This window comes from Scyliorhinus torazame, chromosome 27, assembly GCF_047496885.1.
Source record: "Scyliorhinus torazame isolate Kashiwa2021f chromosome 27, sScyTor2.1, whole genome shotgun sequence".
NCBI classification, from domain to species: Eukaryota; Metazoa; Chordata; class Chondrichthyes; order Carcharhiniformes; family Scyliorhinidae; genus Scyliorhinus; species Scyliorhinus torazame.
Genome location: NC_092733.1, coordinates 21,729,364 through 21,755,501, shown reverse-complemented (window position 1 = coordinate 21,755,501; position 26,138 = coordinate 21,729,364). Strand labels below are relative to the sequence as shown.

Below are 26,138 nucleotides of genomic sequence, written 5' to 3'. Positions count from 1 at the left end.
GTTCTGTGACAGAGCGACACTGTAAACAGCTGCTGCTCTGTGACAGAGACACTGTAAACAGCTGCTGCTCTGTGACAGAGACACTGTAAACAGCTGCTGCTCTGTGACAGAGACACTGTAAACAGCTGCTGCTCTGTGACAGAGACACTGTAAACAGCTGCTGTGTGACAGAGACACTGTAAACACCTGCTGTTCTGTGACAGAGCGACACTGTAAACACTGCTGCTCTGTGACAGAGCGATACTGTAAACACTGCTGCTCTGTGACAGAGCGACACTGTAAACACTGGTGCTCTGTGACAGAGACACACTGTAAACAGCTGCTGCTCTGTGACAGAGACACTGTAAACAGCTGCTGCTCTGTGACAGAGCGAAACTGTAAACACTACTGCTCTGTGACAGAGAGACACTGTAAACAGCTGCTGCTCTGTGACAGAGAGACACTGTAAACGGCTGCTGCTCTGTGACAGAGAGACACTATAAACACTGCCGCTCTGTGACAGAGAGACACTGTAAACAGCTGCTGCTCTGTGACAGAGAGACACTGTAAACAGCTGCTGCACTGTGACAGAGAGACACTGTAAACAGCTGCTGCTCTGTGACAGAGCGACACTGTAAACACTGCTGCTCTGTGACAGACACTGTAAACAGCTGCTGCTCTGTGACAGAGACACTGTAAACAGCTGCTGCTCTGTGACAGAGAGCCACTGTAAACAGCTGCTGCTCTGTGACAGAGCGACACTGTAAACAGCTGTTGCTCTGTGACAGAGACACTGTAAACATTGCCGCTCTGTGACAGAGAGACTGTAAACAGCTGCTGTTCTGTGAAAGAGACACTGTAAACACTGCCACTCTGTATCAGAGAGACACTGTAAACAGCTGCCGCTCTGTGACAGAGACACTGTAAACAGCTGCCGCTCTGTGACAGAGACACTGTAAACAGCTGCTGCTTTGTGACAGAGAGAGACACTGTAAACAGCTGTTGCTCTGTGACAGAGACACTGTAAACATTGCCGCTCTGTGACAGAGAGACTATAAACAGCTGCTGTTCTGTGAAAGAGACACTGTAAACACTGCCACTCTGTATCAGAGAGACACTGTAAACAGCTGCCGCTCTGTGACAGAGACACTGTAAACAGCTGCTGCTTTGTGACAGAGAGACACTGTAAACAGCTGCCGCTCTGTGACAGAGACACTGTAAACAGCTGCCGCTCTGTGACAGAGAGCCACTGTAAACAGCTGCTGCTCTGTGACAGAGCGACACTGTAAACAGCTGTTGCTCTGTGACAGAGACACTGTAAACATTGCCGCTCTGTGACAGAGAGACTGTAAACAGCTGCTGTTCTGTGAAAGAGACACTGTAAACACTGCCACTCTGTATCAGAGAGACACTGTAAACAGCTGCCGCTCTGTGACAGAGACACTGTAAACAGCTGCCGCTCTGTGACAGAGACACTGTAAACAGCTGCTGCTTTGTGACAGAGAGACACTGTAAACAGCTGCTGCTCTGTGACAGAGACACTGTAAACAGCTGCCGCTCTGTGACAGAGACACTGTAAACAGCTGCTGCTTTGTGACAGAGAGACACTGTAAACAGCTGTTGCTCTGTGATAGAGACACTGTAAACAGCTGCTGCTCTGTGACACAGAGACGCTGTAAACAGCTGCTGTTCTGTGACACAGAGACACTGTAAACAGCTGCTGCTCTGTGACACAGAGACACTGTAAGCACTGCCGCTCTGTGACAGAGAGACACTGTAAACAGCTGCTGATCTGTGACACAGAGACACTGTAAACAGCTGCTGCTCTGTGACAGAGCAACACTGTAAACAGCTGCTGCTCTGTGACACAGAGACACTGTAAACAGCTGCTGCTCTGTGACAGAGCGACACTGTAAACAGCTGCTGCTCTGTGACACAGAGACACTGTAAACAGCTGCTGCTCTGTGACAGAGAGACACTGTAAACAGCTGCCGCTCTGTGACACAGAGACACTGTAAACAGCTGCCGCTCTTGTGACACAGAGACACTGTAAACAGCTGCCACTGCGACATAGAGACACTGTAAGCACTGCCGCTCTGTGACACAGAGACACTGTAAACAGCTGCCGCTCTGTGACAGAGACACACTGTAAACAGCTGCTGCTCTGAATGAAATGAAAATCGATTATTGTCACAAGTAGGCTTCAAATGAAGCTACTGTGAAAAGCCCCTAGTCGCCACATTCCGGCGCCTGTTTGGGGAGGCTGGTACGGGAATCGAACCGTGCTGCTGGCCTGCCTTGGTCTGCTTTAAATGCCAGCGATTTATCCTAGTGTGCTAAACCAGCCCCTGTAACACTGTAAACAGCTGCTGCTCTGTGACAGAGTCACTGTAAACACTGCCGCTCTGTAACAGAGAGGCACTGTAAACAGCTGCCGCTCTGTGACAGAGACACTGTAAACAGCTGCCGCTCTGTGACAGAGACACTGTAAACAGCTGCTGCTCTGTGACAGAGTCACTGTAAACACTGCCGCTCTGTGACAGAGGCACTGTAAACAGCTGCTGCTCTGTGACAGAGTCACTGTAAACAGCTGCTGCTCTGTGACAGAGACAGTGTAAACACTGCCGCTCTGTGACAGAGAGACACTGTAAACAGCTGCTGCTCTGTGACAGAGACACTGTAAACACTGCCGCTCTGTGACAGAGAGACACTGTAAACACTGCCGCTCTGTGACAGAGAGACCTGACTGCTGGTATTTTATTTAGAGTTATGCTTCTGGTCCATAATTGGCTGCAAAACCTGTGTGAAGGATACTTAAACTTTGTGCATAGTGGCAGCTCATCCCCGTCAGTGTCCAGATCTCCATCGCTGTCTCTGCTTGTTAGTCTCTGTGCTCGGCAAGTACTGGATTCTGTCAGAAACAGCAGATACGAGGTTATTCATTGTAACAGCAGTAACGTGTGAGTAGATGCAAGTCTGCAATTTCTGAACAGTTGCTGTATTAATGGAGCGTTAATCATTCCTTGAAAGGCTGAGGAATATGTTTTCAACATCAAAATGTTGCAGAACAAGAGATGACATGTTTACGAGATGTTGAAGGTCTGAAAGAGCATCACAAGTTTATAACAACGAGAAACTGATGGATTTATTGAATGATGGAAGATATAAACTAGAGGCAAGAAACGAGTTCTGGAGAAGACTCTGGTGATCTTTGTGATTCTGTTCTCAGGATAGATGTTCTAGTGTTCACAAAGACCACAGGAGCTAAGTTCCTTAACAAAGCTTACTTTTATTTACACTACTTATTAAAGCTCGACCACTTACTCATACAGTAAACAATAATCTAGTAATCTACACTCAACTAACATTAGTGTCTACACTCTACCTATAACTGTACTCTACTCTCTCGAGACCTCTCCTCTACACTCTCTCACTGCTCCTCTCCAGCCTTCTCCCAGAAGCCTGCGAGTCAGTGCTTTATATAGTTCTGCATCCAGCTCCATCTGGTGGTTAATTATGATATGACATTAACCCTTTGTATTCTGAACATTTCACTTAAAGTCACAGAGTCAATAGACTGGAAACATTTCTCTCTCCACAGTCGCTGCCAGACCTGCTGAGTTTATCCAGCATTTTCTGTTTTTATTAGTAAGCAATGGCAGTCCAGGGCGGCACAGTAGCACAGTGGTTAGCACTGTTGCTTCACAGCGCCAGGGTCCCAGGTTCAATTCCAGCTTGGGTCACTGTCTGTGCGGAGTCTGCACGTTCTCCCCGTGGCTGCGTGGGTTTCCTCCGGGTGCTCCGGTTTCCTCCCACACGTCCCGAAAGACGTGCTTGTTAGGTGAATTGGACATTCTGAATTCTCCCTCAGTGTACCCGAACAGGTGCCGGAATGTGGTGACTAGGGGCTTCTCACAGTAACTTCATTGCAGTGTTAATGTGAGCCTACTTGTGACACTGATAAAGATTATTATTACTTGTCAAAGCCAGAATTCTATTTAATTATTTCATGGGATGTGGGATTGTGCAGGCTAGGCAGGGGCATCCCTAATTCTACTTTATAAAATGCCATCTTGAACCAGCGTAACCCATCTGGCTCACTCCTTCTGGATGACTGAGCGGCTGATTGGCCATTTCAGGGAGAGTGGCCATTTGATCAAGTGTGAGTGTCTTGCAGGACGTGGGAAGTCTTGGTTGTAAGCTGACTACGGTGGACCATGTAACCTGGGACAGAGTCATCAGGGTCCAATTCTGTTTTGTGCTAGTCTTGTACCTTGTGGGAAACACAACGCAGAGCGCAGTGTGTGAAGGGGGCACCTCCCTGAATGTGGTTTCCACCCACCCCCCCCACCCCCCCACCACTTTCCTTCCACCTTTGTTGCTGCTAGCTGGCCTGCCCAGGGGTGGCGCAGTGGTTGGCACTGCCACCTCACACCGCCGAGGACCCCGGTTCGATCCTGGCCACGGGTCACTGTCCATGTGGAGTTTGCATATTATCCCTGTGTCTGCGTGGGTCTCATCACCCCCACAACCCAAAAAGATGTGCAGGCTAGGTGGATTGACCACGCTAAATTGCCCCTTAATTGGGGAACAAGATGGCCTGCCCACACCAAGCCGATATGACCCGGAATTATTTATTTACCTTTGATTGGTGGGCTAGAGGCCAATCTTGGTGCCTGCCCACCTCGTGTATTATGGGGGGGGGGGGGGGGGGGGGGGGGGGCCAACCCCAATCCCAATCCCCACCGAAATCTGGCCAGGAGAGGGCAAGTAAAACCAGCCCCATTGTTCCACACCTGGGAACTCGTCTCATTACCGCCACCTACCTCTCAAGCCAGGAAATTGCTGTGTGCTGTGTCTGCCCAGACCAGCCCATGCATATTCGATGCATTGATTACCACTTGGGCTTTCTTCTCCTGTATCCAGGGACCTGGGGTCCTTTGAAAAGGGGCCATCCATCTGCAAGACAGGGGAGAACATGAATAACCTAATTGCAAACTGGGACGGGGCTCCTGCTCTCCAATTAAGCAAGTTGGCCAGGCGGGAAGAAAATGAGGAAGCTTCTAGAAAAGGAGCAGGAATCATAAAATCACACGGCCTAACATCTGTTCGAGAGAGAGGAGGCATGGGATAATCCGGTCTCCTGTGGATTAGCCAAATAAATTACTTATCTGTATTTGAAGAGATTGCAAATGAGAATGTGACTGCACATTATACAACACCAACTTGCTTTTTAGTTCATAGGATTGTCATGAGAATGTCACTTTAAGAAATGTTTGGCTGCTCATGTTACTGCAGTGATGTCAGAGAGTGGGTGGAGCTGAGCTCTGGTTCTGCTCTTTAGTTTCACTTTGAGAAAAGCTTGGGTGTGTCTGTGTTTCTTTGGTTTCGTTTTCAGTGTTGGAGCTGAAGCCAGACAGAGCAGCTGTACTGTTGATCTCTCTGCCATGAAAAGACTATCTCTTGATCATTTGGTGAATTCAGAATTATAACTGTTTTCAGTATTGAATGTAAACCTAATGTGCTTCTGTTAAAAAGTGTTTCTTTTGTCTTCTGGATGTTGTTTGGGAAGTTATTCAGGATTACTTAGTGTTGTATTCTTTGGCGGTTGTATTTGAATTGATGGTTGCTAACTGTTCACTGTGTGTTTTAAAAAGGTTAACTTGAGTTCATAGAATAAACATTGTTTTGCTTTAACAAATACTTTTCCATTTCTGCTGTACCACACCTGTAGATTATCATAGAACTTACAGTGCAGAAGGAGGCCATTCGGCCCATCGAGTCTGCACCGGCTCTTGGAAAGAGCACCTTACCCAAGGTCAACACCGCCACCCTATCCCATAACCCAGTAACGCCACCCAACACAAAGGGCAATTTTGGACACTAAGGGCAATTTATCATGGCCAATCCACCTAACCTGCACATCTTTGGACTGTGGGAGGAAACCGGAGCACCCGGAGGAAACCCGCGCACACACGGGGAGGATGTGCAGACTCCGCACAGACAGTGACCCAAGCCGGAATCGAACCTGGGACCCTGGAGCTGTGAAGCAATTGTGCTATCCACAATTCCACTGTGCTGCCCACACCAAGCCGATATGACCCGGAATTATTTATTTACCTTTGATTGGTGGGCTAGAGGCCAATTTTGGGCCGTGTGGGCCGTGTGCTCCCCATACCACAATCTATTAAAAGTTGTGGGTCAGGTGAACTCCATGATACACTTTGGGGTTCCCTAAACCCTGGCGCATAACAAGAGAGAGATAGATAGTTTAATCTGATAGTGAGCTAGATGTAGAGAAGAATGGTCTATGTGTTATTCATCAACTGTTTGTTCCTTAGGAATAAGTGGCGAACCCAGTCCAGTTAAGTAGTGTTAATAAAATAGTTTTGTTTGTCAACAAGACTCGTTGTTCTTTGGATCAACATTACGGATCAAACCTTGAGAGTAAAGTAAAGCAGAGAACACAGAATGGTGATTGAATTCCCCTGCTCTGTGAAAGAATGCTGAGGGATATTTTACATTCATTTGAGGGGGTCCTGATATCTCATCTGACAGTGCAGCACGCCCTCAGAATTGCACTGAGTGTCAGCCTGGAGTTTGGGGTTCAGGTCCTCGAGTGGGATTTGAACCCATAACTTGCCGACTCAGAGGCAATGCGTGCTACTGTGATGGAGCAGGATTTCAGTCGCCAAGCACTATATTAATTATTGTGATGAATTATTAATATCAAAGAGTCCCATTTGACTGTCACTATCATGTTCGTCGACAGGTTACACAGTTCCTTCAGAAGAGGTCATAAAGACCATGAGGGATTCACCGACTGGGAGCATGGTGGGTGGAGGAGGAGTAACGACTGGGATTGGGATGATCCAAGGTCTCCCCGTTGAGCCTGGAGGCGGATACCCCTGGAAGGGTAATACTGCATCTCCTGCCGCAAAATAAACCTGTTCAAAAAGCTTCAAAGCCCACTCACCTGGGCCTCTCCTGAATTCCCTGGGTATGATTAGCATTGTCCGCAATCGCTACGGTCTGGGGTTCAAATAAAATTGAAGGCCGAATTACGTTATCGGGCCACAATTGTTAGATTTTAGCGAGGCGCTGTGCCAAGATTGTGCCGCATCATGCACTGGCCAAGAACAATGTTGCTAAAACGAGTGCATGCCACTAAATGGACAGTGGTCGGAACTCCCTCATGTCTCACTCGTCTCAGGCACTAGAGGTTAAAATTCCTCCACTTGTGCAAAGTCGCCCCTCCTGCCTTTCTTCGGGAAACTTCATCACACCTACCTGGTCTTCATCCGAAATCTTGATCCGCTTACATCGCTTGGCCCTGGCTGGAAGGTAAAGAAGAAGACATGATATGAATCGATAGCTCACAACAAATGGCAGCTGAGGTGAATGGGGCTGTGTCCCACCCTAAGCCGCAATGTAACCTCAACCATTGCGGCCACAGTGAGGTGTATTGATGTCTGTCGGCCATAGCTCACACTTTATCATCCAGGGTGATGATAAGCACCAAACCAGAGTAAAGTGGAGGGTGAGGAATGTGCGTAGAGGCACGACGGACAGCTTTGACAGAGGTTTTTAAAATGTGGGAAAAGTTGTAGTGTGGAGTGTAGCATGTTGTGGGTTCCTCAAATCACCAACATCAGGGACATCCAACAAAGATAGTTCATTCCTAAGTTCCACAATTACATTAAAATAATGTCGCCATAGCCACAGATGACCACAGACTGCTTTCTGTTCTGAGGGGGGGAAGAGCTGACTGGCGGTGATTCAATCTGAGGATGACCACACCTGGGGCGAGGGGCCAGGTTGAACCCACGCTGTTGGCCTCGCTCTGCATCACGAACCAGCTGTCCAGCCAACTGAACTAAACCCCTGTTGCATACAGTACCTGCAAAGTCTGCACGTTCTCCCCGTGTCTGTGTGGGTTTCCTCCGGGAGCTCCGGTTTCTTCCCACAGTCCAAAGATGTGCAGGTTAGGTGGATTTGCCATGCTAAATTGCCCCTTGGTGTCCAAAAAAGTTAGGTGGGGTTATGGGGATAGGGTGGAGGTGTGGGTTTAAGTAGGCTGCTCTTTCCGAGGGCTGGTGCAGACTCGATGGGCCGAATGGCCTCCTTCTGCACTGTCAATTCTATGATTCTATGATCCTGCGCTCCCGTCATGTGACCTCTTATGTTGCAGTGTCCTCAAGTTCTCACTTGACTGCTCAAGATACAAGGGCAAATGTAGCCCAGAGTGCACTGTAGCTGAGGACTCTTGCATCCATTGTAGCTCAGTGGGGAGGACAGCACAGTAAGGTTCAGAGGTGCAGCCACGAGAGAGGTTTTGCAAAGTGAGGATTTTGAATTCTATGCACTAGGGGGCAATGCTGCTCTCTTTTCGGAAACCTTGGTCTGGAGTAGCTGCCTTGAGAGGAACCTCCTCCTTCTTCAATGAAGAGAAATACTGCTCATTGCCTTGAATTCCCCATGACATCAATGGAGAGAGCGAAGCTTCCACAGATATCTGCTTCTGGCCAGTTATTTCAAAGCATTAAACACTCCCTGTATTAGGAAAACTGAGAGGTGCCAATGGATGGAGGAACTCATTCCTTTTGTAAAGTTTGTGTTTTACAAAGAACAAAGAACAAAGAAATGTACAGCACAGGAACAGGCCCTTCGGCCCTCCAAGCCCGTGCCGACCATGCTGCCCGACTAAACTACAATCTTCTACACTTCCTGGGTCCGTATCCCTCTATTCCCATCCTATTCATGTATTTGTCAAGATGCCCCTTAAATGTCACTATCGTCCCTGCTTCCACCACCTCCTCCGGTAGCGAGTTCCAGGCACCCACTACCCTCTGCGTAAAAAACTTGCCTCGTACATCTACTCTAAACCTTGCCCCTCTCACCTTAAACCTATGCCCCCTAGTAATTGACCCCTCTACCCTGGGGAAAAGCCTCTGACTATCCACTCTGTCTATGCCCCTCATAATTTTGTATACCTCTATCAGGTCTCCCCTCAACCTCCTTCGTTCCAGTGAGAACAAACCGAGTTTATTCAACCGCTCGTCATAGCTAATGCCCTCCATACCAGGCAACATTCTGGTAAATCTCTTCTGCACCCTCTCTAAAGCCTCCACATCCTTCTGGTAGTGTGGCGACCAGAATTGAACACTATACTCCAAGTGTGGCCTAACTAAGGTTCTATACAGCTGCAACATGACTTGCCAATTCTTATACTCAATGCCCCGGCCAATGAAGGCAAGCATGCCGTATGCCTTCTTGACTACCTTCTCCACCAGTGTTGCCCCTTTCAGTGACCTGTGGACCTGTACTCCTAGATCTCTTTGACTTTCAATACTCTTGAGGGTTCTACCATTCACCGTATATTCCCTACCTGCATTAGACCTTCCAAAATGCATTACCTCACATTTGTCCGGATTAAACTCCATCTGCCATCTCTCCGCCCAAGTCTCCAAACAATCTAAATCCTGCTGTATCCTCCGACAGTCCTCATCGCTATCCGCAATTCCACCAACCTTTGTGTCGTCTGCAAACTTACAAACAGACCAGTTACATTTTCCTCCAAATCATTTATATATACTACAAAGAGCAAAGGCCCCAGCACTGATCCCTGTGGAACACCACTGGTCACAGCCCTCCAATTAGAAAAGCATCCTTCCATTGCTACTCTCTGCCTTCTATGGCCTAGCCAGTTCTGTATCCACCTTGCCAGCTCACCCCTGATCCCGTGTGACTTCACCTTTTGTACTAGTCTACCATGAGGGACCTTGTCAAAGGCCTTACTGAAGTCCATATAGACAACATCCACTGCCCTACCTGCATCAATCATCTTAGTGACCTACTCGAAAAACTCTATCAAGTTAGTGAGACACAACCTCCCCTTCACAAAACCGTGCTGCCTCTCACTAATACGTCCATTTGCTTCCAAATGGGAGTAGATCCTGTCTCGAAGAATTCTCTCCAGTAATTTCCCTACCACTGAAGTAAGGCTCACCGGCCTGTAGTTCCCGGGATTATCCTTGCTACCCTTCTTAAACAGAGGAACAACATTGGCTATTCTCCAGTCCTCCGGGACATCCCCCGAAGACAGCGAGGATCCAAAGATTTCCGTCAAGGCCTCAGCAATTTCCTCTCCAGCCTCCTTCAGTATTCTGGGGTAGATCCCATCAGGCCCTGGGGACTTATCTACCTTAATATTTTTTAAGACACCCAACACCTCTTCTTTTTGGATCTCAATGTGACCCAGGCTATCTACACACCCTTCTCCAGACTCAACATCTACCAATTCCTTCTCTTTGGTGAATACTGATGCAAAGTATTCATTTAGTACCTCGCCCATTTCCTCTGGCTCCACACAGAGATTCCCTTGCCTATCCTTCAGTGGGCCAACCCTTTCCCTGGCTTCCCTTTTGCTTTTTATGTACGTGTAAAAAGCCTTGGGATTTTCCTTAACCCTATTTGCCAATGACTTTTCGTGACCCCTTCTAGCCCTCCTGACTCCTTGCTTAAGTTCCTTCCTACTTTCCTTATATTCCACGCAGGCTTCGTCTGTTCCCAGCCTTTTAGCCCTGATAAATGCCTCCTTTTTCTTTTTGACGAGGCCTACAATATCTCTCGTCATCCAAGGTTCCCGAAAATTGCCGTATTTATCCTTCTTCCTCACAGGAACATGCCGGTCCTGAATTCATTTCAACTGCCACTTGAAAGCCTCCCACATGTCAGATGTTGATTTGCCCTCAAACATCCGCCCCCAATCTATGTCCTTCAGTTCCTGCCTAATATTGTTATAATTAGCCTTCCCCCAATTTAGCACATTCATCCTAGGACCACTCTTATCCTTGTCCACCAGTACTTTAAAACTTACTGAATTGTGGTCACTGTTACCGAAATGCTCCCCTACTGAAACATCTACCACCTGGCCGGGCTCATTCCCCAATACCAGGTCCAGTACCGCCCCTTCCCTAGTTGGACTGTCTACATATTGTTTTAAGAAGCCCTCCTGGATGCTCCTTACAAACTCCGCCCCGTATAAGCCCCTGGCACTAAGTGAGTCCCAGTCAATATTGGGGAAGTTGAAGTCTCCCATCACCACAACCCTGTTGCTTTTACTCTTTTCCAAAATCTGTCTACCTATCTGCTCCTCTATCTCCCGCTGGCTGTTGGGAGGCCTGTAGTAAACCCCCAGCATTGTGACTGCACCCTTCTTATTCCTGATCTCTACCCATATAGCCTCACTGCCCTCTGAGGTGTCCTCTCGCAGTACAGCTGTGATATTCTCCCGAACCAGTAGCGCAACTCCGCCTCCCCTTTTACATCCCCCTCTATCCCGCCTGAAACATCTAAATCCTGGAACGTTTAGCTGCCAATCCTGCCCTTCCCTCAACCAGGTCTCTGTAATGGCAACAATATCATAGTTCCAAGTACTAATCCAAGCTCTAAGTTCATCTGCCTTACCCGTAATACTTCTTGCATTAAAACATACGCACTTCAGGCCACCAGACCCGCTGTGTTCAGCAACTTCTCCCTGTCTAATCTGCCTCAGAGCCACACTGTCCCTATTCCCTAGTTCTCCCTCAATGCTCTCACCTTCTGACCTATTGCTCCCGTGCCCACCCCCCTGCCATACTAGTTTAAACCCTCCCGTGTGACACTAGCAAACTTTGCGGCCAGGATATTTATACCTCTCCGGTTTAGATGCAACCCGTCCTTCTTATACAGGTCACACCTGCCCCGGAAGAGCTCCCAGTGGTCCAGATAATGGAAACCCTCCCTCCTACACCAGCTGTTTAGCCACGTGTTTAGCTGCTCTATCTTCCTATTTCTAGCCTCACTGGCACGTGGCACAGGGAGTAATCCCGAGATTACAACCCTCGAGGTCCTGTCTTTTAACTTTCTGCCTAGCTCCCTGAACTCCTGCTGCAGGACCTCATGCCCCTTCCTGCCTATGTCGTTAGTACCAATATGTACAACGACCTCTGCCTGTTTGCCCTCCCCCTTCAGGATGCCCTCTACCCGTTCGGAGACATCCTGGACCCTGGCACCAGGGAGGCAACATACCATCCTGGAGTCTCTTTCATGTCCACAGAAGCGCCTATCTGTGCCCCTGACTATAGAGTCCCCTATTACTATTACTCTTCTGCGCTTTGACCCTTTTTTATGAGTCTATTGGGAGAAGTCTATTGGAGGCAGCATGGTAGCACAGTGGTTAACACTGTGGCCTCACAGTGCCAGTGTCCCAGGTTCGATTCCCGGCTTGGGTTACTGTCCGTGTGGAGTCTGCGCGTTCTCCCCGTGTCTGCGTGGGTTTCCTCCGGGTGCTCCGGATTCCTCCCACAAGTCCCGAAAGACGTGCTGTTAGGTAATTTGGATATTCTGAATTCTCACTCTGTGTACCTGAACAGGCGCCGGAGTGTGGCGACTAGGGGCTTTTCACTTCATTGCAATGTTATTGTAAGCCTATTTGTGACAATAAAGATTATTATTATAGAGTACAATTCCTCTTTAATTCTGTCCAGTCACAAAGAAGACTTTAATTTATATAGCGCCTTCAGGGCTTCAAGGTGTCCCACAATGCTGTACATTCAATCAGTCACTTGTAAAGTGTTGCAACTGTTGTAAAGTAGGAAACCCAATTTGTGTACCTCCGACAAACAGAGGTCAGAAAATGACCAGTGGTGTTGACTGAGGGGTAAATATTGACCAGGAACCACCCCCTCCCCCACCCTCGCGGCAATCTTTCAAATCATGCGATCGTCTCTTTTATGTTCACCTGGAAGGGAAGATGGAGGCTGTGGTAGTATGCATTAGGGGTCATGTGGGACTGTGAAGCCGTGATGTCATTGGCTGACAGATCCCGGGTCCTGGTTGGACATCGACCTCTAGCTCCGCCCTGAAGGCGGAGTATAAGTACCAGGAGTCCTCCCCCGCAGGCAGTCTACTACTGAACTGCGGGGGAACAGTCACGCTTAATAAAGCCTCATCGACTTCACTCTATTCGTCTCTCGGAGTCTTTGTGCGCTACAGAGGCTCAGTCTAACATCTGATCCAAAAGATGGCGGGCGTGATTCTCCGCTCCCGTGCCGGTTGGGAGAATCGCCTGGGTCGCCAAATTTTCCCGCGGCGCCGGTCCGACGCCCTCCCGCGATTCTCCCAAGCGGCGAGAACGGCCCCGTCGAGTTCCGCGCGGCGCAGGCCAGAGAATCGCCTGAGACACCCAAATTGGCGATTCTCCGGCACCCCTGCTATTCTCAGGCCCGGATGGGCTGAGCGGCCAGCCCAAAACGGCGGGTTCCCCCCGCCGCCGTCCACACCTGGTCGCTGCCGGCGGGAACAGCGCGGCAACGCTGGGGGCCACTCTGCCTCCATTTCGGAGAATCCCGCCCGGCATCTCTGATAGCGCAGCATGCTCTCAGTGCCACCGACACTGATGTGTCAGCCTAGAATTGAAGCATACGGCTCTGGAATGGGAACTGACCCCACAACCTTTGGACCCCAAGGAAAGTTGAGCTGCCCACTGACGCGCAGAAACCTTTAAACATATCCGAGCATCGTGTGAGGCTGTTCAAACGACACAGTGCTTTGCTATTAGTACTGTCATGTTTCATAGTGCAGAGTATCGGCCAATATCCAATCCTGTCATTATGATGACGCACGGATTTTTTCTGCGTGGCATTTCCCTCCCCGCCATACATTAAAATAATCAGATAGCTTGAGCCTGGGTCAGAATGAGGACAGCACCAATTTTCGATGCGTCATTTGAAACTAATGGGTCCGATATTTCTTCCAAATTCTAAGTCAGCCAGGCTGGAGTCTCTTCTTCTGCAAAGCCATTGTGCTGATTGGTGAGGGGGAACGCAGGCGGCAGCTAATTGGATTGCAGAGGTCAGAGAGTCGGAGTTATGGAAAGGGACAGTAAGTGATCCAATCTGCCTCTCTGCTGAATAATCCTTCAAGATGCAAGAGAGTCTTTGAAGCGTGTGCTGGCGGGTTTTGGGACAGGCTGAGCTGGGATGTTATCGCATTTTGTAGCTGCTAGGTCCAATTCCGGGGGCCACAATAGCTGATCTCCAAGCTAATCCCCCGACTCCCCAGTGCGTTCGCACACACGCACACAGAGTTAATGAGGTTTCATTGATGAAATTATTTTAATTCACGCATTGATTTCACACTGGAATATGTGGGAGGGCGGTCAGTGATGGGGTTAGTGGCAGTGGGAGTCAGTCTCCTAACCCGACACTGAATAAGGTTTTTGGATAATGCTAAATCCGCCTATCACAAAACATCCCAGTACTACTTGCAAAGCACATTCTAATTTGAAGCTGTCAAACAACCCCTGACACTCTAATGTCAGAATGAGACACAGAGCGGGATTCTCCAGCCGTGTCCGCCCGGTGACCCAGAGTATCCCGCCAGAGGTCAATGTCCCTGGCGTTCTTGCGGCGGGCGGGGCAGAAGAATCCAGCCCAAAGAGTGAATTCACTTCAGTAAAACAATCCGTTAACCAAACCCTTTAAAAAAAAAAAATTCAGAGTGTCCAATTCATTTTTCTTTCCAATTAAGGGGCAATTTAGCGTGGCCAATCCACCGAGCCTGCACATCTTTGCGTTGTGGGGGCGAAACCCACGCAAACACGGGGAGAATGTGCAAACTCCACACGGACAGTGACCCAGAGCCGGGATCGAACCTGGGACCTCGGCGCCAAGAGGCAGCAGTGCTAACCACTGCACCACCGTGCTGCCCTGTCAACTGAACGCTTTTGAAGGATAGGGATAGGGAGAATCTTTTCTCCCCAGTAGAAGGGTCAATAACCAGTTGACATAATTTAAAGTAAGAGGCAGGAGGTTTAGATGGGGTTTGAGGAAATACTTGTTCACCCACAAGGTGGTGGGCATTAAGCTCCGATGAAACTATAGACTCATAGACACGACCACACACGCATGTAAACATATTAACATACACACATGTTAGCTTGCTTCTCAACTCAGACTCACCGTTCCGTCGGCTCTCTCTGTTCATTTTCACTTGTTGGAAGGTCTGTGGACGAACAGACGTTGTTACGATGATTGGTTATTCAGAGCAGCATCCTTATACCTGCCCCTCTAATCTACTTTATAGCAGTGTTATAACACATTTCTCCATTTCTCTTTGTTTTTGCTGCATTTCTAATTGTTTCACTTGACTGGATTTTAGCCAATTCCGTTGATTGTTGCCAGGGCCCAGGCTGTGTTTCTTGCACTTCTTTCAAATTTAATTGTTGAGCAATCGCTTCAATTATCTCCACCTTCCTAGCTCTCGCTGGTACCTCTATTTCTAATTCCCCAACCAATTCAACTAGCTTGTCATTTCGAAAATCTTTTAAATAAAGTCTTCCACCTGAAGAAAACTCTTAGCAGCCTCCAGAGATTCACTGTTATATCACTACAAAGCTGGTGCCTCTTTTTAAGTTATACTGTAACCCAAACTTCGCCATCTACCGTTCCAAAGACGAGCCCCCAAATTATGTTACGACGCCCTTGGGTAGTGCGCGGTCAATTCAAGCCCCAAGCCCCAAGTGCATTCACAAGTGAATTAACCAATAATGCTTATAAAAATACCCAACGTCTTTGGCCCTTGGCTGCCCAATAATTACAGTCACCAGATTTGCAAATGTAAACACAATTACGGCTTATTTTCTTTTTTTTTTTAATTTAAAGTACCCAATTATTTTTTTTCCAATGAGGGGGCAATTTAGCGTGGCCAATCCACCTAACCTACACATCTCTGAGTTGTGGGGGAGAAATCCACACAGACAGGGGGAGAATGTGCAAACTCCACACGGACAGTGACCCAGGGCCGGGTTTCGAACCCGGGTCCTCAGCGGCGTAGGCTGCAGTGCTAACCACTGTGCCACGTGCCATTCTACTGCTTATTTATAACAAGGACTATAATATGCAGTAAATGCAACAGGTTAATGACAAGCTAATACCTATTACCCACTTTAACTTGCCCCAACCCTCTATACACAAACACACAAACAAGACAGACAAACACAGAGGGGTGGAAAGGAGTAAAAAAAACCATAATGAACAAAGAACACAGAAAAATTACAGCACAGGAACAGGCCCTTCGGCCCTTCAAACCTGCGCCGATCCAGATCCTCTATCTAAAACTGTCGCCTATTTTCTAAGGATCTGTATCCCTCTGCTCCCTGCCCATTCATGTATCTGTCTAGATACATCTTAAATGACGCTATCGTGCCCGCCTCTACCACCTCCGCCGGCAATGTGTTCCAGGCACCCACCACCCTCTGCGTAAAGAACTTTCCACGCATATCTCCCTTAAACTTTTCCCCTCTCACCTTGAACTCGTGACCCCTAGTAATTGAATCCCCCACTCTGGGAAAAAGCTTCTTGTTATCCACCCCTGTCTATACCTCTCATGATTTTGTGGACCTCAATGAGGTCCCCCTTCAACCTCCGTCTTTCTAATGAAAATAATCCTAATCTACTCAACCTCTCTTCATAGCTAGCGCCCTCCAAACCAGGCAACATCCTGGTGAACCTCCTCTGCACCTTCTCCAAAGCATCCACATCCTTCTGGTAATGTGGCGACCAGAACTGCACGCAGTATTCCAAATGTGGCCAAACCAAAGTCCTAAACAACTGTAACATGTCCTGCCGACTCTTGTACTCAATACCCCTTCCGATGAAGGAAAGCATGCCGTATGCCTTCTTGACCACTCTATAAGTGGAGAGAAGAAAGCGTCTTTGTTCCAGATGATGGTTTTAGCACACTTTTCTTCACAGCAAGTTTGCAGATTAAAATCTTTGGTTTGCAGTCTGTAATGATCTTTGTAGATTCATTCAGTCAGGTATTCTGTAGTTTAAAAGTGGAGAACTCACAACGTCACCTTACTTCACATCAAACATTGCTCTCAGTTCGTGGTTTGTCTTCAGCCCTCTGTAGTTTCAGGAAAACAGCACCCAGAGGCTTTCTGGAGAGAGAGAGACAGCCCTCACAGTTGCCTTCTGGAGAGAGTTAGCTGGATCTTCCTGGAGAGAGCACAGCCTTCCGGATTCTTCCTGATTGCCTTAAAGCGACATGTCCAATAATCATCCATGGATGAAAAATGTAACGGCAAAAATAAAAGAAGGGGAAATAAGGGAAACAACAGGGAACAAACAAGAAGGACCCGCACAGTAGCCTGGAGGTACTATCAATATTAAATTGAATAGTATAGTGGTGATGTCTCTGAGCTAGTAACCCAGAGGCCTCAAAGGACACGAGTTCAAATCCCACCATCAAAGCTGAAGGAATTTAAATTCAATGAATTAACAAATCCGGGATAGAATATTAATCTTATTAATGATGGTGAAGCTACTGAATTGGTGCAAAGACCCATTTGATTTGATAACGTCCTCCAGAGAAGGATTCACACCTGGTCTGGCCTACATGTGACTCCAGACCCACATAGAATATAGAACAGTACAGCACAACAATGTATTTGATGCTTAACGTCCCTCCGAAATCCACAGCGAGCCACCCAGTTGTGTACAGCTCACCACTCAAGGGTAATTAGGGATGGGATGGGTACAATGATAGCTGGCAACTAAAGCTGATGCCACAAAAAAAACGTTAAGGACATAATGGGGGGAGGGGGGGATTTTTTGGGCCTGTTTTCGGCAGCTGGGTAAGCCGGAGGGGGTGGACTATCCAACGCGACTCCCAAAACGGCATTTACAACGGCGGGATTTCCCATTGAGTTCGCCCCCGTCCTGGCCAGTGACATAATGGGGTCCCTACCATGGAAAGTTGGGAACCCCATTGTCTGAGCAAGGCTCCGACAGTGCCCTCTGGCAGTGCCCCTTATTATTTTTTAAATAAATTTACAGTACCCAATTCATTTTTCCAGTTGAGGGACAATTTAGCGTGGCTAATCCACCTACCCTGTACATCTGTGGGTTGTGGGGGCGAAACCCACGCAAACACGGGGAGAATGTGTCACGGACAGTGACCCAGAGCCGGGATCGAACCTGGGACCTCAGCGCCGTGCGGCAGCAGTGCTAACCACTGTGCCACCGTGCACCGTGCCCCTTATTATTAAGGGGATGCAGCTGATATTCTGCGGCAAGACGTATGGGACTAAGGCGACCTTACAACCACTGGGCAATGTGTCCCTTATCTCAGTCTCACCTGTTGTCGTTCTAAATGATGGCCGTCTTCTGTAGACACTGGTGACCCACTGGGAGATTCCACCTCCTCCTTGATGGAAGGAGACTGAAGCGAGATAGAATACATTAATATGGTAAACCGTGAAAACATTGGAGTCGTCAATTTCTCAGTGTTTGTCTTACAGGCAGGTTAATCAGGGAGAGTTCAGACTGGCCCAGTTTTGGAATCAGCAAAGACCTTTCTACCCTCCAGGTCTGCCATTGAGAAATTCAGACTGTGTATCCCTCCCCATGAGTTCCCCTCCATTAATCTAAACTCATGTCTGTACCCTGACTGACAATGCACCCTCTGACCCCTTCCAGCCTGCTCCCAACGATCAGCAGACATGAGATTCTCCCAGTGTCTATCAATCCCGAGTATCTCCCATTCTTCACTTGCCTCTACCTAACTCTCTTGCCTTACTCTATCTAACCTCTGTCCCTCCCCAAATGAAATGCCTCTGTCCCATCCTCATCCCCCTTTCCAGTTTCCTACTTGGGAAAAGTGGTAAACCCCAGGGATGGGTCAGTGGTATGGAGCTCATAGGTGGGGGTCAGTGAGGTTAATCTCAGAATATTGGATGGTTTACTTTGTCTTGTAGGTTGTTGTGATGGCGTGGCCCCTTTAAGGGGCATGCCTTCATGGATCATGTGACAGGCTCGGGGCCAATCATGAGGCAACGCGCAAAACTCGGCCAATGAGGGATTAGCACGGGTGCTGGGGAGCGGGGTGCTAGTCAGAGTGAACCTGGGAGCCAGGGTGTTAAAGAAACTTTGCACTTTTACATAAGTTACCCTTGGTGGTCGCCAATAAACATTTTGTTTTTCATTACTTTGTATTGCCTCGAGCCACCACACCTGTGACACCCGTGAACTCTGGGTTAGTCTCTTTCCGGCCTTACAAGCCTACCATCGGCCTGTTCTTTAGTTCCCCACCAAGTGTGGAGCAGAAACCAGGATGTCGGCGAACATCATCCCGTCTCTGTCCAGTGCTCCTCCTGCTGGGACTGCCACCTTGGAAGTGAGTCCAATAATATTATAATTATAGAGGACTTCATTCTTTTGAGGAAAGGAACAGAAAGAGATGTGCTGGGGTTTACCTGCGTTGGTCGCAACGATGCACTTTCTTCCGCACAGCTGAAAGAAACAAGCCCAAATTAGTGTTTAGTCATGTGACTGAGATCATGGGAAATTATTCAACCAGTTCTGGGAGAATTAGACTCCCAGGAGATGAATTAGCTGATTAAACACATAAATCCCTATATTGGAGCTCCGGAGTGACTCTCTGACCATTTTCCTGCTCTGCTGAAGGGCTGAACTCAGTGATTTGGCCCTTATGTTCCCTTGGCCCTCCACAGCCTTCCATGATCGAGAACTCCACAGGTTCACAACCCTCTGAGTGAAGACATTTCTCCTCACCTCAGTCCAAAATGGCCCACCCTGTATCCTGAGACTGTGACCTCTTGTTCTGGACACCCCCCTCTCCCCCAGCCAGAGGAAAACATTATCCCTGAATCCAGTCTGTCCGGCCCTGTCAGAGTTTAATGCGTTTCAATGAGATCCCCTCTCCCTCTTCTAAACTCCAGTGACTACAGGCCCAGTTAACCCAATCTCCCCTCATATGACAATCCTGCCACCCCAGGAATCAGTCTGGTCAACCTTCGCTGCTCTCCCTCTAACACGGTAGCATAGTGGTTAGCGCTAAGACTTCACAGCACCAGGGTCCCAGGTTCGATTCCGGCTTGGGTCACTGTCTGTGCGGAGTCTGCACGTTCTCCTCGTGTCTACCTGGGTTTCCTCCGGGTGCTCCGGTTTCCTCCCAAAAGACGTGCTATTAAATAATTTGGACATTCTGAATTCTCACTCAGTGTACCCAAACAGGTGCAGGAATATGGCGACTGGGGTTTTTTCACAGTAGCTTCATTGCAGTGTTAATGTAAGCCTACTTGTGGCAATAAAGATTATTAAATCCTTTTTTCAGATAAAGATACCCAAACTGCACACAATACTCCAGGTGTGGTCACACTGAGGCCTTGTACAATTGCTGTACATCCTTGATCCTGTACTCAAACCCTCTGGCAATGAAGGTCAACATACCATTTGATCCCAACTGCTTGCTGTACCTGCGTGCTTGCTTTCAGTGACTGATGTACAAGGGCACACAGGTCCCTCTGTACATCACCATTTCCCAATCTATCACCAGATGCAGCTAATGATGCATGTTGCCTCTTTGGTTTGCATCCTCTCCAGGTGTACAGAACCAATTGCACATCAGGGCAGCAAGGTAGCATTGTGGATAGCACAATTGTTTCACAGCTCCAGGGTCCCAGGTTCGATTCCGGCTTGGGTCACTGTCTGTGCGGAGTCGGCACGTTCTCCCCGTGTGTGTGTGGGTTTCCTCCGGGTGCTCCGGTTTCCTCCCACAGTCCAAAGATGTGCAGGTTAGGTGGATTGGCCATGCTAAATTGCCCTTAGTGTCCAAAATTGCCCTTGGTGTTGGGTGGGGTTACTGGGTTATGGGGATAGGGTGGAGGTGTTGACCTTGGGTAGGGTGCTCTTTCCAAGAGCCGGTGCAGACTCGATGGGCCGAATGGCTTCCTTCTGCACTGTAAATTCTATGAATTTAAGCATCAGTGGTCCACTTGTGGATGAGGAGAGTCTCAGGGTAGATAATGTACAAGGATTTGCAATTCTTAGATAAGAGAGGGCAGGGGAGATACACAGCAAGACTAGATTGTGTGGAATGGACTGTTCAGAGATTCATGAGGTCAACAGAAACAGTTAGATACATATTTGAGCGAGGGGGATACTGAAAGTAGGGACTGGATTTCAGTGATTTCCCGATTCATATTTTACGATGTTCCCATATTATTTGCTTGCGTAGTTCATAGAATCCCTACAGTGCAGTAGGAGGCTATTCAGCCCATCATGTCTGCACCGGCCCTTGGAAAGAGCACCTTATTTAAGCCCACGCCTCCACCTTATCCTTGTAACCCAGTAACCCCACTTAACCTTGTTGGACACTAAGGGCAATTTAACACGGCCAATCCCCCTAACCTGCACATCTTTGGCCTGTGGGAGGAAACCGGAGCACCCGGAGGAAACCCACGCACACACGGGGAGAACATGAAAATTCCACATAGTCACCTGAGGCCGGAATCGAACTCGGGTCCCTGGAGCTGTGAGGCAGCAGTGCTAACCACTTTGGCACCCGTTATTAGTCGTTATTATTTTGTTGCTTCAGTGTCAGATTTGTAAGTCTTTAGATATATTTCAGACTTGATTTTGCCCGTGGGCAGCATGGTAGCACAAGTGGATAGCACTGTGGCTTCACAGCGCCAGGGACCCAGGTTCGATTCCCCACTGGGTCACTGTCTGTGCGGAGTCGGCGCGTTCTCCCCGTGTCTGCGTGGGTTTCCTCCGGGTGCTCCGGTTTCCTCCCACAGTCCAAAGACGTGCAGGTTAGGTGGATCGGCCGTGATAAATTGCCCTGAGTGACCAAAAAGGTTAGGAGGGGTTATTGGGTTACGGGGATAGGGTGGAAGTGAGGGCTTAAGTGGGTCGGTGCTGACTCGATGGGCCAAATGGCCTCCTTCTGCACTGCATGTTATATGATATTATTTGACCAGATAGAGGAAAAAATAAAAACCAAAACTTGGAAGGCATGAAGAGACTTCCATTGTGGGAGCTGTAGGGCTTTGAGGATGTTAACAATTTTATAAACCCTGGGAAATTACCCCTCCCAAATATAACTCAACCTTCCACTCTTTTAATTGTGGAAAGCCAAATGTATAAACAATAATCACAATCCACTATAAAATCTAACATCTGCACAAATAATGTCCCCTTCTCCTTGGTTAGGATGTGCCCAGACTATTGGTAGTTGAACTACGCACGGTGGCACAGTAGTTAGCACTGCTGCCTCACAGCTCCAGGGACCTGGGTTCAATTCCGGCCTCGGGTGACCGTCTGTGTTGAGTTTGCACTTTTTCTCCATTTCTGCATGGGTTTCCTCCGTGTGCTCCTGTTTCCTCCCACAATCCAAAGAAGTGCCACAATCCAAAGAAGACCACGCTAAATTGTCCCTGAGGTTAAACTGTGTTTTCGGGGATCGAGTGGAGGCGTGGGCTTGAGTGGGTTGCTCTTTCCAAGGGCCGGTGCAGACTCGATGGGCCGAATGGCCTCCTTCTGCACTGTAAGGCCTATGATTGTATGGTACACACGGTCTCACCCACAAATAGCACTGCTGCCTCACGGCGCTGATGACCCGGGTTCGATCCCGACCCTGGGTCACTGTCTGTGCGGAGTTTGCACATTCTCCCCGTGTCTGCGTGAGTTTCACCCCCACAACCCAAACGAGTACAGGGTAGGCGGATTGGCCACGCTAAATTGCCCCTTAATTGAAAAAAAAAAATTGGGTACTTAAAAAATTTTTTTTTAACGTTACCCATTCCGATCCAGATGCACCGTACAGATCCTGGCCTCTTTGTAAACGTAGACTGTTCCAAAATGAGATTCAGTCCTGTCTCAAATTCATATTTATTGTGCCATCAAAGACGGAAACAGCAGAGATGTGGGGAGGGGAATGGATGGTTACTGGATTTGGGTTAGCGAAGACCTGGGAGGCAGAGAGGGGAAGCAGGAACGGACAGAGAAACAGGATGAAAGTCCCCGGCTTTTCCCCCCCTTACACAGACCTGGGGTTGAGTGCAGTTAATCTCGCCAACTCCTGCTGTAGGTGTTGCTGAAGATCTCCTCGTTTTAAGTCCTCCTTGCACAATGGGCACCGCAGAAGTGTGGAGCAGTCATACGCAGTCTTAACGTCTACAAGAAAGACACACAAAGAGCCATCAAATCAAAACGTCCTTCCAATCAGATCATCTACTGTAGGAAGTGTCAGCTTGGCTGAAGCTTTCACACTCTTTCCTCTGGATCAGTACATTCTGGGTTGAGTCGATCACCTTTGCTGACTTTCCACTGCAGGGCTGGGGGAGGGCTGTATGTTCCTTTGAATGAGATACTAAACTGAGGCACCTTCTACCTGGGCGGCATGGTAGCAGGTGGGCAGCACGGTAGCACAAATAATTAGCACTGTGGCTTCACAGCGCCAGGGTCCCAGGTTCGATTCCCTGCTGGGTCACTGTCTGTGCGGAGTCTGCGCGTTCTCCCCGTGTCTGCGTGGGTTTCCTCCGGGTGCTCCGGTTTCCTCCCATAGTCCAAAGACGTGCAGGTTAGGTGGATTGGCCGTGATAAATTGCCCTTAGTGACCAAAAAAGGTTAGGAGGGGTTGTTGGGTTACGGGGATAGGGTGGAAGTGAGGGCTTAAGTGGGTCGGTGCAAACTCGATGGGCCGAATGGCCTCCTTCCGCACTGTATGTTCTATGTTCATGTTATAAATCTATGCGTGCCATTTCACCGGGTTAAAGGTGCAACAGTCATGCAATTTGCTGTTGTAATCGAATATAGGAATTGAGAGCAGGAGTAGGCCATTCAGCCCCTCGAGCCTGTCCCCGTCATTCAATAACATCATGGTTGATCTGATTGCGGCCTCAACTCCATCTACCCCGATAACCTTTGACTCCGTTGTTAGTCAAGAATCTATCTACCTGGGCAGCACGGTGGCGCAGTGGGTTAGCCCTGCAGCCTCACGGCGCCGAGGTCCCAGGTTCGATCCCAGCTCTGGGTCACTGTCCGTGTGAAGTTTGCACATTCTCCCCGTATCTGCGTGGGTTTCGCCCCCACAACGCAAAGGTGTGCAGGGTAGGTGGATTGGCCACGCTAAATTGCCCCGTAATTGGAAAAAATTAATTGGGTATTCTAAATTTATTTTTTAAAAAGAATCTATCTACCTGTGCCTTAAAAATATTTATTGACCCTGCAGCCACCAACCGCTCTCTGGGTGAGAGAGCTCCAAACATTCACAAGCCTCTGCGAGAAAAACAAATTCTCCTCACCCCCACCATAAATCAACATTTATTTTTAAATTATTGTTGCCTTTCCCACAAGGGCAAACAACCTTTCAGAATCCAACCTGTCAAGTTCCCTCAGGATCTTACGGGCAGGAAAGAAATACAAGAGGAATCTCTTTCATTATCAATCTGGCAGGACACAACCCCCAAATGCCAGAAACTTCCATCAGACAAATTGTGCCGCCCACTCCCTGGCACAATCCTGTCATTAATTTGCTTTATTCAGCTCAATTATTAATCTGCAGTTAAAAAAATAGTCTCAGTAATGGTGACCATCAAACCATTATCAATTGTCATGAAAACCCATCTTGTTCACTAATGTCCGTTAGGGAAGGAAATCTGCCGTCCTAACCTGGTCTGGCCTACATGTGACTCCAGACCAAAGCAATGTGGTTGGCTCTTTTTTTTCCAATTAAGGGGCAATTTAGCCGTGGCCAATCCGCCTACCCTGCACATCTTTGGGTTGTAGGGGTGAGACCCACGCAGACACGGGGAGAATGTGCAAACTCCACACGGACAGTGACAAGGGGCTGGGATCGGATCCCGGTCCTCGGTGCCGTGAGGCAGCAGTGTTTGCCACTGTGCCGCCCGTCAATGTGGTTGGCTCTTAACTGGCGTGGCGAAGCCACTGAGTCCAAGGGCAACTAGAGATGGGCAACAATAGGTGGCATGACAAACGACGCCCACATTCCTATGAACGAATAAACTATATTTTAAATCATTCTGAGCACAGCCCAACCCATACCTGTAGATGTGGCATGAGTGTACAATATTGCATTGTGTCTGGCATGTCACGTCCCCTGTTCCATGTGTACTAGCCCCCCCATTCGAAGTAAGTGGATAGTGGTTAAAGGCTAAGAGTGTCCCGTGCAGGATGTCCACAGCTAGCCACCCAAACACATTTGGTGTAAAGTGGCAGGGCCAGCAGGTGCTGGAACTGGAAAGGCAACATAGGCGGGTTGGTGTTGAGGAGAGGGCGCGACCTCCGCTACAGCCAACAGTCAACACTCCCGTTCCGTCTCACTGGTGTCGCTGCCTTCGGCGATTTATAAAATGTTTGGGAAATGACGAGGAATGAAGGAAGAGATGCTTGTTTGCTTGCTCGTTCCTTGAGAAACGCAAGGAGAAAACAACAAAACGGGGAAGAAGAATATTGGCCTGAACTGGTTGCGTATACTTTAAAAGGGATAACCGGTAAAAAGGGGGAATAAGAATCATCGAATTTACAGTGCAGAAGACCATTCGGCCCATTGAGTCTGCACCGGCCCTTATAAAGAGCACCCTACTCAAGCCCACGTATCTACCCGAACCCAGTAACCCCCACCTAACCTTTTTTTTTGGACACTAAGGGCAATCTAGTACGGTCAATCCACCTAACCCGCACATCTTTGGACTGTGGGAGGAAACCGGAGCATCCGGAGGAAACCCACGCACACACGGGGAGAACGAGCAGACTCCGCACAGACAGTGACCCAGCCGGGAATCGAACCTGGGCCCCTGGAACTGTGAAGCAACTGTGCTAACCACTATGCGACCGTGCTGCCCCAAAGAACATTCGGACAAGAAGTCCGAATGTATTTTTCCCTCTGGGAGATCAGTGCGCATTATGTATGTTGATTACTCCTGTGTGGAGACTGTGCCCTGGAGTCCAATTTATTCCCTTCGCTTCCACAAACATTACTTAAGGCACCTCAGAAGCCACAATTCAATTACTGTTTGGAGAGCGAGGACATTCAAAGCTGGGAAATGAGAAGCTTGATTCTCTGTTGATCTATCGGGAGCATCTGTTCACACAAGCAGCGCTGGGATAAACTGCCCATTCAGCTTAATAAACAGTGGCCCACCTCCCAAGCTCCTGGGAAAAGACAGTCCTGGGTGATTATCAGGTCATTATCCACACAGTGACTCGCACAGTCTGGGAGAGTGGGTCTGGGGGTCTGGGGGGGTGGGGGGGGAGGGGGGGCTTGGGCCACACCATCTAACACAA

The 26,138-nt window shown here is 48.6% G+C and overlaps 1 protein-coding gene across 9 annotated transcripts in view; it reads right to left on the bottom strand.

Moving 5' to 3' along the window:
- LOC140403293 (E3 ubiquitin-protein ligase Rnf220-like) overlaps positions 1-26,138 on the bottom strand; it is an 87,004-nt gene that overhangs the window by 16,283 nt on the left and 44,583 nt on the right. For all 9 annotated transcript variants that reach the window (XM_072491102.1, XM_072491108.1, XM_072491101.1 and 6 more), the window contains 7 exons: positions 22,880-23,006; positions 19,283-19,319; positions 18,166-18,249; positions 14,985-15,027; positions 7,270-7,316; positions 4,806-4,938; positions 2,794-2,890 (listed from right to left, as the gene is read on the bottom strand). In XM_072491102.1, the coding sequence (XP_072347203.1) occupies positions 2,794-2,890; positions 4,806-4,938; positions 7,270-7,316; positions 14,985-15,027; positions 18,166-18,249; positions 19,283-19,319; positions 22,880-23,006 (568 nt within the window). The remainder of the gene's footprint in view (positions 1-2,793; positions 2,891-4,805; positions 4,939-7,269; positions 7,317-14,984; positions 15,028-18,165; positions 18,250-19,282; positions 19,320-22,879; positions 23,007-26,138) is intronic.